A 14,255-nucleotide genomic window follows, 5' to 3' on the forward strand; every position below is an offset into this window, starting at 1 on the left:
TTCCTGAAGCTATTGAGATTCTAAACTTAAGACTTCATGCAGACTGGAAGTACAAAGTTAATAATCTAAAGACAGTTTTAGCTGTAGAATAATTCATGAGTTTAATTCATTTGTCTTTCAGATGATAATAAAACCTATCACTCACCATCTCGCTCCTCTCTACGTTCTGTTGGGAAAAGTGTTTGTAATCGATCCAGGGAAGGATTCAGAGTAACATTTTCAGATAAAATTCTGGATTCTAGCACTGATGAAAACAATATCCAGAAAAATTTCATGAATTCAGATTTGCAGTATGACCCTGTGTGTAATAAGAAGGAGAGCTTGCTTCAGACCAGAGAAAGAAATCTTACAAAATACACAGATACTTCTATGAAAGATTCTTCAGCAAACAGTGACATAAACAGTATAATATCACACGATTATCACAAGCAAATAAACACAGATACGAAAGCGTATCAATCCACGCTGGAGCCTCCGAATTCTTATTTAAACCGTCAGACAGATAAAGCAAGCATTGGAACTCACAATGACAGATCGTTTAAAATTAATTCAGGTAATAGAAGTGCAACCCTTTGTAGTTTTGTTTCTTTATTTGCCCATTAGTTGTAGCCTGATTTTTAAATTTATTTCAATCTACTTTCTTTTAGATCAGTAATGTTTAAGTAAGCTTTGTACAGTTTGTATTACTATGCTAATATTTGTACAGTTTTTATTACTATGATGTTTACTTATGTAAAAAAAAGGTTACCAGCTTTTGTTTAAGCAGTTTTTTTTATTCACAATTTCTCTTTTAAGGGGAAAGTATTTGGAGTCAATATGCCCCATAACTATCTAGTTCCCCCCATACTGATAACAAAGTTGAGGAAAATCAAATCAAGATCAAAAAAATGTATTGGAATGATATTGAAATGTTATTAATTTCAAACAAAAACTCAAAAGCACTAACAGAATTAATATTTGCAAAACTTATTTGTGACAGTGGCGACTTTATTCCAAACATTGATATAATAATTTTCCTGTACCTTATAGTGGTTAGGAGATAGTGGGTTGGGAGGGATATGCTACTATTTGAGTAGCCGCAACAAGAGAGGTAAAATATTTCCTTCTTCCGTAACCATGGTTTCCTGCCCACTGTGGTTGACAGAGCCCTTAACCGCTCTGACCTATCACCCATGCTTCCATCCTTGCCCCTTCCCATCACTCACAACAGCATAATTGTGACCCCCTCATCCTCACTTTTCAGCCTCACCAGCCTCCACATTCAAAGGATCATTCACTGCCATTTCAGACGACTCCAGCAGAACACCACCACCAAACACATCTTCCCCTGACTGCATTCTGCAGAGACAGCTGCCTTTGGGACACCCTAGTCCATTCTTCAATGACAACCAACACCATGCCAACTTGCTCCTTCCCTGCTTACTACCCAAGAGACTAAAAGTCTTCTCAGATGAAGCAGCATTTCATCTGTAGCTCCTTCAATCTGGTCTGTTGCATTTGCTGCACTCAATGTGGCCAGCGCTACATTGGAGAAATCAAAAGCGGACTGGGTGACTGCTTTGTAGAACATCTCCAGTCTGTGCGCAAGTATGACTCTGACCTTCCCATACTTGGTCATTTTAGCACCATCCTGCTAGCATGCCATGTTCCAGCAAAGCACAACAAAAACTGGAGGGACAAATCTCATCTTCAGACTAGGTACTTTATAACCTTCTGGGCTTAATATTGAGTTCAACACTTTCAGATTGTGAACTCACTCTGATTTCTTCTCTTTCTTTTAGCTTAACTTGCTGCATTCTCTGTCACCATGTTCCCCTGTCCAACCCTGAACTCCCCCCACCAACGCCCCAAGTGGGGCCATCTATTTATCCCAGTTTGGGAGTTAGACACACCATTGTTCTGCCATTCTCACATTCTGGTCACTTAATCTACACTATCGACACCCTTTCTCCCCCAGCACTCCATTCCCACACTACTGCATATAACCTGCCCCCTCCACACTACACATCAGCTCTGATGAAAAATCATGTAGACTCAAAATGTTATCTTGCTCTCTCTCTCCAAGGATGCTGTCTGATCTGCTGTGATATCCAGTATTTTGTTTCAGATTGTACGCTTGCTCGCAGAGCTGGTAGATTTATTCTCAGATGTTTTGTCATCATGCTAGGTAACATCATCAGTGACCCTCCATTAAAGTGCTGGTGTTCTGTCCTGCTTGCTATTTATTTGTCTTGGTCTGTTGTAGAGGGTGATATCACTTCTGGTTCTTTTTCTGAGAGGTTGGTAAATGGGGTCCAAATTGATATGTTTGTTAATGGAGTTCCAGTTTGAATGCCAGGCCTCTAGGAGTTCCCATGCATGTCTTTGTTTGGCCTGTCCCAGGATGAATGTAATGTCCCAGTCAAACCGATCTCTCTCTACGTCAGTGTGTATGGATACTATTGATAGTTGGTCATTTCTTTTGGTGGCTAGTTGGTACTCATGTACCTCAATGACTAGTTTCTTGCCTGTTTGTCCAATGTAATGTTTATTGCAGTCCTTGCAGGGTATTTTGTATATGATGTTCATTCTGCTGGTTCTTGATACGGGGTCCTTTAAATTTATCAGGAGGTATTTGTGTTGTGGTAGGTTCGTGCGGCCCTGTGATACCTAGAGCCTGGAGTAGTCTGGTCGTCATCTTCAAGGTGTCTTTAACATATAGCAGAGTGGCTAGAGGCTCTGGGGTTGTTGTCTCTTCTTGTTTAAGACTGTTAAGTGCAGTCCATCGATTCCAACATATCAGGTACCAGTTGTTCATGGTAATGGCAGGAAACTAGCCATCAGGATACATGATCACCAACTAGCCACCAAAGGACATGACCCAATTATCACTAGTATCCATACACACAATCGAAGAGGGACACCAGTTTGACTGGGACATTTCATCCATCCTGGGACAGGCCAAACAAATGCACGCATGGGAATTCCTAGTGACCTGCCATTCAAACTGGAACTCCATTAACAAACATCTCGATTTGGACCCCATTTACCAACCTCTCAGAAAAAGAACTGGAAGTGATATCACTCTCCACAACAGATCAAGACAAATAAACAGCAAGTGGGGCAGAATACCAGTGCTTCATCTGATGCCACCTAGCATGGTGATAAAACATCTGAGAACAAATCTACCAGCTCAGCGAGCAAACTTACAACCTGATCCACAACCTGAGCTACAAACCTTCTCAAATTTTTCTTTTCAGTACAGATCAGCATCTGCAGTAGTTTGCTCCTATTTCAAATGAATGTTGTGTTATGTGTTGATTGAAAAACAATTGAGTAAAAATCGAAGTGCTTCCAGCAATATAGTGGAGGCAGATATTTTGATATTCAGTGCATCAATATGATGTAATCTCCCATAAATACATAGTTATGAAAGGATATTAAAGTAATATAGTGCATTTATCCACTGTATTTTGAATAGAAAAACACATTGACATTAAGGAAGATCCTGATTGTTTGCCCTCATTTTTTTTCTTAATCTGTCCAGACTTGAAAACAAGTAGCACATATGGAATCAGAAAAAATACCTATGTAGATGATGGTGCTAGCAGCCAGAGATCAAAAATGACTTCTAGCAGCTTAATACCTCGTCATGGAACTTCATCATCTGACCACTTACTTGATCGGCAAAGTTTGGTTTCACCCGCCAGTTCTTTCACATCCCTTTATTCCAATAGTTCAAAGAGAGGTTTTATTGACCATATGAGTGCAGAATTTACAACCAACAAGAACTTGGAGAGACAATCACAACTAACTACAGCCAATGTAGAAAACTTTGAGTCTAAGTTAGAACCGAAGAAAACAAGCAGTTTAAGCTCACTATCGTGCGCACAGCCAAGTTACGATAGGAAGGTAATAAACTATACTTAATAACCTCAAAAATATTTATTCTGAGCTCACTTCCTCCTAGTGTACTCAACAGTCAAGTTTTATTCCAGCATTAGGCGATTGATACAATTACGTACTCCTAACCCACAACACTTAACCACCATGTTCCTTGTCCTGAATCTCAGGACTATGGCCCTGAGATTTTGCCATGAGGAGAACAGGAACTTACGCAGTCTAATCCTCAGGCCAGATGAAGTCTAGTATTTTTCTAAACTGCAGCAGTGACTGTCCTTCAAAATAATTAATTGACTATGAAATGCTTTGATATGTTTTTAGCTACTGAAAAATTCTTTTCTCTTTAATTTGATTGTGCTCTTTGCCATACATGAAAGAAACAAAAAATGTTGAAAGTGCGCAGCACAAATTGGTCACTGTCCACCAAAGAGAACACAGATGAAATTTTGAGTTATTCTATCATCAGAACACACATATATAGTTGGTCCCTTTCTAGCCATAGATTTTTGATGAGCATTTTGTTCTTTCAGGTTAGTAAATCCACAATATTGTACAAATTAACCTGTGCTATTTTTCAAATATATTTCTAAACATTTGGCTGTTTCCCAGTTTATAATTTTCACATTTGATTATACCATATCCTTTTCCCACAACTATTTTAAATTGATGATATTATGATTGGTGTTCCACTAAAACGTGTCTGCCTGTGCTCTTTGGTCCTCAGAATTAGGTCTAACACAGATTCCTTGCTTGTTAGACAGGAAGGGCACTGATCAATAAAGCTGTCTTCCATATGCTTTAGGAATTCCTCTCCCTCTTTGTCCTTTACATTGTTACTATCAAGTTCACATTAAAATGTTTGAAATTCCTATTACCAGTTTTTTACAGCTCTTGTACAGTATCTTCCCGTAATGTGCCTGAAAATCTGCTCACTTCCTTCCCTGTTACCCAGTATTAAACTCCAGAAGTTATAGTTCCTTTGTTGTTCTTTAATTCTAACTAAATGTATTTTATCTTTAACCCACTGATCACTACTGCCAAACTCCTTTTTTTTGTTACTTTCACCATCTTTTCTGGTTATTCTGTAGCCAAAAAGATTAACTTTCATTCCTCTTTTTGTGTCAGGCTTTGTTATTGACTCAATGGCAACTTGTGCCCCTGACACATTAAACTTACATCCCACACTATATGTGCATTTATGCACATGCTCCCCAAAGCTGACTTAGACAATCACATGTTTGACCCTGGTCTATCAGCCTCCTTTTTCTGAACTATTCTTTAACTCTTATTTTGTCCCTCCCTTGCACTTGTGAACTTTGTTTCACTTTACAAATATCTTGTCTTGGCTGACCACCCTACAATGTTAGTTCACTTTCCCAAAAGGATATTTTTCCTGATAAGCTAAGATGGAATTTTTTTATCTTGAACAAATTCCTCTTACTTCAGGAATGTGAAGCCCATTTTCCTGTACCATTTTTCCAAACCAAACATAATTTGTTTTAGCTTACTAATGCCATAGTTACTGTTGATTATTGCTGAACAATCTTTCTTAGGCAGATAACTAGCTAACACAAATGTGAAGTTTCATTCCTTCAGTATTATTATTTGATATTTTTAAAATTCAGTAATATTGTATTTTTATTTTTTCTTCTCTTGAATGGATCTTTGTTTTCCATTCCCCTTTACGTTTCTCTCTCTGCTTCAGATGGTACTGTTCATTTTATAGTTCTTCAATCAGATTCATTAGAAAGATACACAGTTGCTTGTCTCATTCAAACATATAGAACATAGAACATTACTAAACAGTACAGGTTCTTCGGCCCTCGATGTTGCGCCGCCCTGTCATACTAATCTGAAGCCCATCCCACCTACAATATTCCATGTACATCCATATGCCTGTCCAATGACGACTTAAATGCACTTAAACTTGGCAAATCTACTACCGTTGCTGACAAAGCATTCCATACCCTTACTACTCTCTGAGTAAAGAAACTACCTCTGACATCTGTCTTATACCTATCTCCCCTCACTTTAAAGTAGCAGATACCCTCCCAACTCCATCTCCCACTTACAACAACTCAGGATACAGGATCTCGTGGAAATTAAATGGGTAACAGTCAGTCTGCTAGATCTATCCAAATTGTTTATACATGTAAAAATGACATGCCAAATCATCATGTAACCAAAATTAGAACCGGTGATTTTCAATGTGCTCTCAGTCTGAAGGTTATAAATGCAAAATTAACATACATTATAAAACAAGCATTTCTATATTTCTCCCTCCACTAGCAAACAACGCTGAATAAATTGCATGAAGTAGAGGAATGTGGAGATTATCGTCCTCGAACGCCAGCTGGGCTCAGTTGTAATTTCTCTGCGAGTGTTTCCTCCCTCTTGCTAAATCTACTTGATCTAGTAGATCAACATTGGAATGGTTCAAGATCCCTTCAGTCAAACCAAAGATTTCTGAGTAAGCTGGCTACTTTGCTTCTTTTTTGCCGTATATATTCATGTAGACTTTAATGTAGAGATTTTGAAATCAAGCTAGATGTTTTACTTCAGGTGGCAATATAATTTGAACAAAATTTTGCTTTTCCTGGAAAAATCTTGAAGAGGAAATTGCATTTTGGTGATTATCAGGGAATGACATTTGCAAATTTTTTCATGTTATTTAATGTAAACTTTACTTCATAATCTTCAATATTTTTGGTTTTTTAACAAATTATTTATGTCATTCTGAAAAGACTAACAGATTAACAATACTGAAGGATACTAAAGCATTAGGATTTAGATGAAATGACTATGCAGATTTCTTGAGATAATGAAATTTTGATTAGACAACTCAAAAACCATATTGCTGTGATGATCCTACTAAATTTAGCACAGCAGGAAATAATTTGTTATCTTGCTCAGTAAATTGTTATTTTTGCTCACTCATGGTGATGATGCAGCAAACTGTTTATTTGAAGGAGTAATGTTGCAAGATTTATCTTGATTTTGTTTATTGAAAACAATTCTGAAATAAACCAATTTGTTGTTTAACATTCATCCTCATCACTGAAGTGATATCAGACTTTAGCTTTTGGAAGCTTAGAGAAGTGCAACTGGCCAACCGTTATCTAGTTTATATAAAAGGTTTCATGAATCATGAATCATACTAATTGTGTTTACTACATAGTGGGCAGTAAAGGCAAACTATTTTTAAAGGAATGCCACCTCTAATGTTGAAATTTTGTAGGGTTGATTTGGGAAATTTTATCATTATGCCATTACAGTCTGAGATTTTGTACATGTTTAAATGTCAACATTCTTAAAACATAAGATGAAAAAAATCTAAGTCAAACCAACCTTATAACATCTATCAGAATTCATATCCTATATTATGAACTTCAAAAAAATATAACTTTTGATGATTAGGTCATTTTCCTTGGGTCAATGTCTCATTAAATTACAAGAGCATTTGTATAATGCCTTTAACTTAGTAAAATATTCCACGGTGCTTCACAGGAATACTTATCACACAGCATTTGAAACTGAGCCAAATGAGCATATATCTGATTAGCTGATCATTTGCTTAGCTAAAATGATGCATTTTACGGAGTATCCTAAAGAAAGAAAGAGAGAAGAGAAGCCGATGCAACGAATTACAGAGTTTAGGGTCTTGACAACTGAGGACAATGCTATCAATGATTTGGGCAATTGAAACCTGGAGTGTTCAAGAGGTCAGAATTGGAAGAATACAGAAATTGGAAGTTGAACTGGATCATCAATGGAAAATCCTTGGGGTTATGTATGATAGGAGAGAAAGTGAGGACTGCAGATGCTGGAGATCAGAGCTGAAAATGTGTTGCTGGAAAAGCGCAGCAGGTCAGGCAGCATCCAAGGAACAGGAGATTCGACGTTTCGGGCATAAGTCCTTCTTATGCCCGAAACGTCGAATCTCCTGTTCCTTAGATGCTGCCTGACCTGCTGTGCTTTTCCAGCAACACATTTTCAGGTTAGGTATGATACCAAGGTTTGAAGAAAAGTCAAATCCAATCTCAATCAGCAGTTGTGAAGGAGTGGAATTGAGTTAGATGCTCGAGAACATTTTGTGACAGGTCCAAAAATTTATTTGGTGGAAATGTCTGCTTATCCTGTACTGGTTTTGCTGAGAAGCTAATTTAGATGTGAGAAGCTAATTTAGTGGATAGGTTGGGAGAGGTAATAGAAATGTACTGTCAGCATATATGTAATAACTGCTGCAGTGTTTTTGCACAATATCATCGAGACAGAAAACTGATGAGAATTAGGGTGCTAAGAATAGATTTCAGGGAACACAGAAGTATCAGCAAAGGAAGCCTTTGAGGCTAATTTTCTGTCTCTGATTGTATAGCTAAGAATTGAACCAAGCAGGTATAAACTCACTCAGCTGAATGATAATTAGAAGAAGTGTTGGGTGGGGTGGTCAACTGTAATAAAGGCTACAGACCGGAAAATAAGACTGAGGAAGGATATTTACTTTTTGTAGGTTCATATCATATTTTTGCGACTTTATTGAAAGCTGTTTTGGTATTGTGGTAGGGAAAACTTTATTGGAGGAGTTTAAAGATTTTTTTGGAAAAATGAGAACCAATTTAGGAAGATGCAATTCTTTCAAGGACGTTGGAGAGGAAATTGAGATTGGAGATTGAGATTGTAAGGATAGAGAGATCAAAATTTGATTTTTGAGGGGAATGGTGGTGATAAATTTCAGGGAGGCAGGACATATTGCTCTCATGCCATTTGATACTGTTTTAAAAAAACACTTTGGGGTGGGGGGGAATCCAAGATGGCGGTGATCTGAAAGATCTGCTTTGCTGTGCTCTGCATCTCAGCTCAGGCAAAGTAGCACTTTCACTCTCCCCACCTGTTATTTTTGTGAAATTTGGCATTTAAAGAGCTATAGAATCTATACAAAACTTTACAAAGTCTGTTCTATTAAATAAATATGACAAAAGGTAAAGGTTCGAGTAAGTCCCCAACACACGGGACACTCATTGGAGATACCGGACACATCTGTGGCTGCAGCTACAGCCCCCTCCACTGGTGTGTCAGAGTCACTCACTCATCAGGCCCTGGCTACAGAGTTTACGAAACTACAAGAAATGATTGCGTCGTCAATTGAGGAGACGTTCCACTATAGGCTGGACCTGATCTCTGCCATGCTGCACAAGCACGAGGAGTAGCTGGAAGGCCTTGGACGCCGAATGGAGGAGGTTGAACGAAGGACCTCAGCTTTGGAGACAGCGATTGACTCTTCGAAGCAGCGGATTCAAGCTTTCGAGAAGCAGGTCCTTAACTTACTTGAACAAATCGATGATCTCGAGAACAGAGGTGGGCAAAAGGATCTCCACAGTGGGGCTGCTGGAGGGAGTAGAAGGTGACCAGCCAGTGAGTTTCTTTGAGAGCTGGCTGCTGCAATACCTTGGCTGGATGAAAGTTGAGAGGGCCCATGAGTTGCGGTGTGTAGGCCTGGTTCAGACCAGCACCCTTGCGCGGACCTAGTGTGACTCCACAGTTACAGGGACAAAGTTAAAGTTATGGAGGCCTCCAGAATGAAGGGGAAGGATCCACAGGCCTTAACATATGAAGATTCCAGGGTAATGTTCTTCCAGGACTTCTGTGGCTGTGATTTGTAAAAGGAAGTCCTTTGGTGAAGCCAAGGGAAGACGGAGAGACCTTGGTATTCGGTATTCTTTGAGGAATCTAGCGATGTTTCATTTCACTTATGATGGGTCTGTGCACTCATTTGACTCTTCAGAAAATGTGAAAAACTTTTGGACGCTTTAAAGTAGACTGGATGACTAAAAGGATGTGGACAATAGTCTTTCTCTATTTTTTCTTTTCTCTCCTTTTTTAGTGTTGCAGAATTTTTCTGATATCAGTGGGTGTTAATGTATATTTGGGGATGGGTAGAGTGCCTACTTTAATTTCCTTGTTAATTTTTATCTTTACTTTTGTGGCTTGGGTTTGGGATGCGGCTCAAGCTGGAAGGAGTTATGAAGGTGTTGTTGGGATATGTAAGTGCTCCCTGTGGGCAGGGGGTAGAGCTCCTCACTAAGTGCCTTATGTTTGGTTTAGTTTGTTGATTTTTTGTGTTTGTAGTTACTAGTATGTTAGTTGCAGTAGCTTTAGTTTATTTACTTTTTAGACTTTGAGGTTTTTTTGTTTGTGCTCAGCAATTAGTAAGTCAAATTCTTCCTTTTTGGATGTTGTTATAGAGACTCATGGCTAATTGTGTCCTCAGATGGTGTACCTAGAGCATTAGAGGGAGCTATTCACCAGTTAATAGGAAAAAGGTGCTTTCAAGTCTTAGGGTAGACCTTGCCCTTTTGCAGGAGACTCCTCTTGATGAGAAGGAGCATTTGAAATTATAGCAGGGTGGGTTTGATTAGGTGTATTTCTCCTCTTTCAAGACTAGGACTAGGAGAGTGGTCAAACTTACTCGGAAGAATCTTCCATTTAAGTTGGTGGATTGGATTAAAGATGAGTATGGCCAGTTGATCCTTCTTAAAGCCTCAATACATGGAGAAGAGTATGGTATTTTGAATGTTTATTGTTCCCCGGCGCATCCCCTTAAATTTTGATGGATGCATTCTCCAAACTGCTGGCTCTTGCACTGCAGCAGATTATTGTAGACAGAGACTTTAATTGTCTAATGGATCCCATGGTTGATAGAAAGCCTAGAGGCCCCTCAACACTTTCTTTACAATCTAAGCAACTAGTGTTCTTGCATGTGGAATTGGGAGTGGTGGATGTCTGGAGGTGTCTCCTCCCCACGGGTAGGGAGTTTGTTCTTTCCTAATCTGTGCAAGTATCACACTAGGATTGATCTTTTCTTAACCCCTGTGTTATCCTTGGATTCAGTAACATTTTGTACAACTGGAAATATTACTATTTCTGACCATGCTGCAGTATACTTAGAGATTGGGGTTAAGAGCAATGTTACAGGCTCTCCGCACTGGCGAATGGATCCCTTTATTCTAAGGACAGTAAGTTCATTGAATATTTCTTAAGTGAATTTAAGGTATTTTTAGCCACCAATTTGGTTACAGCCAGGAACCTGTCTATTCTTTGGGAGACTACTGAGGCTTGTGCAAGGGGGATAATTATTTCTTAATCTGCCAGTCAAAACGACAGAAGGGGGAGCAGCAACGCCTGCTTGAAGCATGGCTAAACTCAGCTGAGAAGGCATATTTCGATAGGCCATCAGAGGTTAAGCTGTAGCGGGTTACAGCTTTTTGGTGCACCTTGAATTCCATGCTCACACAGACAAGGAAGGAACTTTATTTTGCAAAACAAAGACTGTTTAGAGCATGGTGACAAGCTGGGCAGGTATTGAGCATATCTTGCCAGGAGAAAGAATGCCCCCTCCAATCCATTACCTCAGTTAGGGATGGGACTAGGATGTTTACTTGTGATTCAAAGAAGATCAATGTTGCATTTTGGAAATTTTATTTTGAACTCTCCCATTCTGAAAATTGTGAGGATGTTTGGGTTAAGATGGAGTCCATCTTTAAGAACCTGGATCTTCCAAGTGTTACCTCCGAACAGGCGTCTTTCCTTAATGCCCCTTTAAAGAACAAGATGTACAGGAGGCTCTGGCCCTGATGGTCTTCCTAGCAAGTTTTAATAAGAATTTATAAATATATTGTCAGGGTCGATGTTAGACATGTGTAATTACTCGTACCGCCACAAACAGCTCCCGTCACCCTTAAGAGAGGCTAATATTTCTCTTATCCTTAAGAAATGGAAGACCCCGGAGGAATGTGCCTTCTATAGGCCAATCTCACTTTTAAATTCTGATTTTAAAATCTTGTCCAAGGTTCTAGAGTTAAAATTGGAAACTGTGCTGCCTTCCATTGTTAAAGATAGCCAGACTGGTTTTATAGAAGGCCGTATATCTTTCAATAATGTCAGGAGGTTACTGTATATGATTCAAGAGTGTCAGCAGTAGTCGGTTCAGGGATTAGTGATCTCCTTGGATGCATAAAAGGCATTTGATCAGGTCAAGTGGCCATATCTTTTTTGTACCCTTGAACGATTTGATTTAGGGGAGGTTTTTATTAGGTAGGTAGGTGTCCTCTATAGTGATCCTCTGGCAGTGGATCTCACCAATGGTGTGAGATCTAGTAATTTTAATATCTGTAGGAGCAGTTGGCAAGGCTTTCCCCTCTCACCACTACATTTTACATTGGTGATTGAGCCACTGGCAGAGGCTATCTGCAGTGATTCTAATATAGCTGCCCTAAATGTAGGATCAAAATCGTGGAAGATCACGTTATATGTGAATAATGTTCTTGTCTGTTGAATCCAGTGGTCTCAGTACCCCATTTGATACAATGTATCAATGTGTTGGTTCCTTTTCAGGTTATAAGATTCATTTCTCAAAATTGGAGGCTATGCCTATGGTGGGGGGGAGGGGGGGGGGTTCTTAGGAGAATATCTGATTTGGAAGGTGAATCACGGTTCCCCTTTAAACAGGAACAGGAGGGTTTTCTTTATTTAGGCATCTTTGTTATTCCTGTTTTTGATCAGTTGTTTCAGGCCAATTTTGCCCATTTGCTTGATAGGATTAAGCAAAATCTTCAGTGATGGGAAGCGCTTCCAATATCCTGGCTCGGCCGAATAGCTCTTATTAAAATGAATGTCCTTCCCCATTTGCCATACTCTATACGAACGCTCCCCTTAATTTGTCCTTGACATTCTGGAGACTTAATGGTTGGTTTAGTTCCTTTATCTGGCGCCATAGGTGGCCTCTTATTAAATTGCAGTTGCCCCATAGATTGGGGGGGAAGTGGACCCCTCCCATATTAAAAGATATCAACTAAGTTCTCTTTTATCTTCTGTTAGTGACTGGGCTTGTGAGGATCTCGTGTCAAATGGTTAGATATTGAGGCAAAATATCCTCTCATTAGCCTGTTGTTCTTAGATAAAATGAAGATAGTTACGGAATATTGTCGTAATCCGATAATTATTAATACTGTCAAAGCGTGGAGAGCAAAGCAGCAGAGGGAGGGTAACATATTCAAAACATCTTTTCTTACCCCTAAGTTGGTACGCTGGGTTTTCAGCTGGGAATAATGGACCCCGGATTTAAACTTTGGGCAGCTAGGGGAATCTCCTTTTTGGGTGATTTATTTAAAGGTGAAATAATGATGTCCTTTGACCAAATAACGCATAAGTATGGTTTAGCTAGCAGAGACCTTTTTCGTTTTTTTCAGGTGAAGGCTTTTATTCAAAAATGGACCACGGGGGATCCAAAATGGCGGCAGTCTGAGTGGTCTGCTGTGCTGGGCTCTCTGCCATGCTCCTGGGCAAAGTGGACCTTTACACACATCCCCCTTTTCAACCACCCCAAGGAGAAAAAAGTATTAATTTAAACTTACTGTTTATTTTGAGCTGCTGAAATCACCTAAGACACCTTCATGCCAGGATGAAGACCAGTAAAGGAAAGGGGCCTAAAAGAGGACAGCAGACAGGCCATTCCCCTACTGTATCCGAGTGTTGCAGCCAGTACTCAGTCTCCCTGGATGGCCCCTTTGGATCCAGCAGGACAGCAGTACTTACTCTCAGAGTTTGCTAAACTCTGAGAGTGGATTCAAGCAACAGTAGGCCCACTGTCTGCCATGCTGAAAAAGCATGAGCAGGAAATGCAACTCCTGGAACGAAGACTGGAGGCAGTGCAGGAAAGGACTGCGGCATCAGAGACCTTGGCTGAAGTCTTGGGAGGAACGACCCAAATGCTGGAAGATCAGGTTTGGGTCCTTCAGGATCAAGTTGATAATCTAGAAAATAAAAATAGAAGAAAAAACTTATGGATCATGGGCCTCCCGGAACATGAAGAATGCGAAGATCGCATTGGTATCCTACAAGGATGGCTCCCAAAGTTCCTGCAGCTAGAGTTGGAGTTGGGCCTGGTAGGTGTGGAGCAGGCCTACTGGATCACAACACGCAGGTCCGGGCTGGAGCAGCGCCCCTGTATGGTCCTAGTGCAGCTCCTGTATTATAAAGAAAAAAAGTTAATAGTGGAAGCAGCAAGAAGATTGGGAAAGAACTCGCGAGTCTTAATGTATAAAGGTTCAAATATAATTTTTTTTCAAGATTTTTCAGGAGCACTAGTCAAGAGGAGAAGAACATTTGATGATGTTAAAAAAGAATTAAGGAACTTAAACATCCAATACTCCATGAGATACCTGGCCATGTTGCATTTCACCCATGGGGGAGATGGTATTTAACTTTGACTCCGCTGAAAAGGCGAAGGACTTTGTGAAATCTTGAAAATGAAGGACCTGATTTGGGACGGGAGGGGAGGGGGCATTATTGCGAACATTCATTTGGGGTTTTTTTTC

General features: G+C 39.7%; 1 protein-coding gene across 1 annotated transcript in view; it reads left to right on the forward strand.

Annotated features, from left to right (window-relative positions):
- Positions 1–273: 273 nt before the first annotated feature.
- The window catches only part of LOC132824081 (centrosomal protein of 72 kDa-like), a 49,517-nt gene continuing 35,535 nt past the window's right edge, over positions 274–14,255 (forward strand). Inside the window, exons 1-3 of the mRNA XM_060838351.1 lie at positions 274–553; positions 3,527–3,891; positions 6,172–6,352. Of these exons, the coding sequence (XP_060694334.1) occupies positions 274–553; positions 3,527–3,891; positions 6,172–6,352 (826 nt within the window). The remainder of the gene's footprint in view (positions 554–3,526; positions 3,892–6,171; positions 6,353–14,255) is intronic.

Source organism: Hemiscyllium ocellatum, chromosome 17 (genome assembly GCF_020745735.1).
Source record: "Hemiscyllium ocellatum isolate sHemOce1 chromosome 17, sHemOce1.pat.X.cur, whole genome shotgun sequence".
Classification (NCBI taxonomy): domain Eukaryota; kingdom Metazoa; phylum Chordata; class Chondrichthyes; order Orectolobiformes; family Hemiscylliidae; genus Hemiscyllium; species Hemiscyllium ocellatum.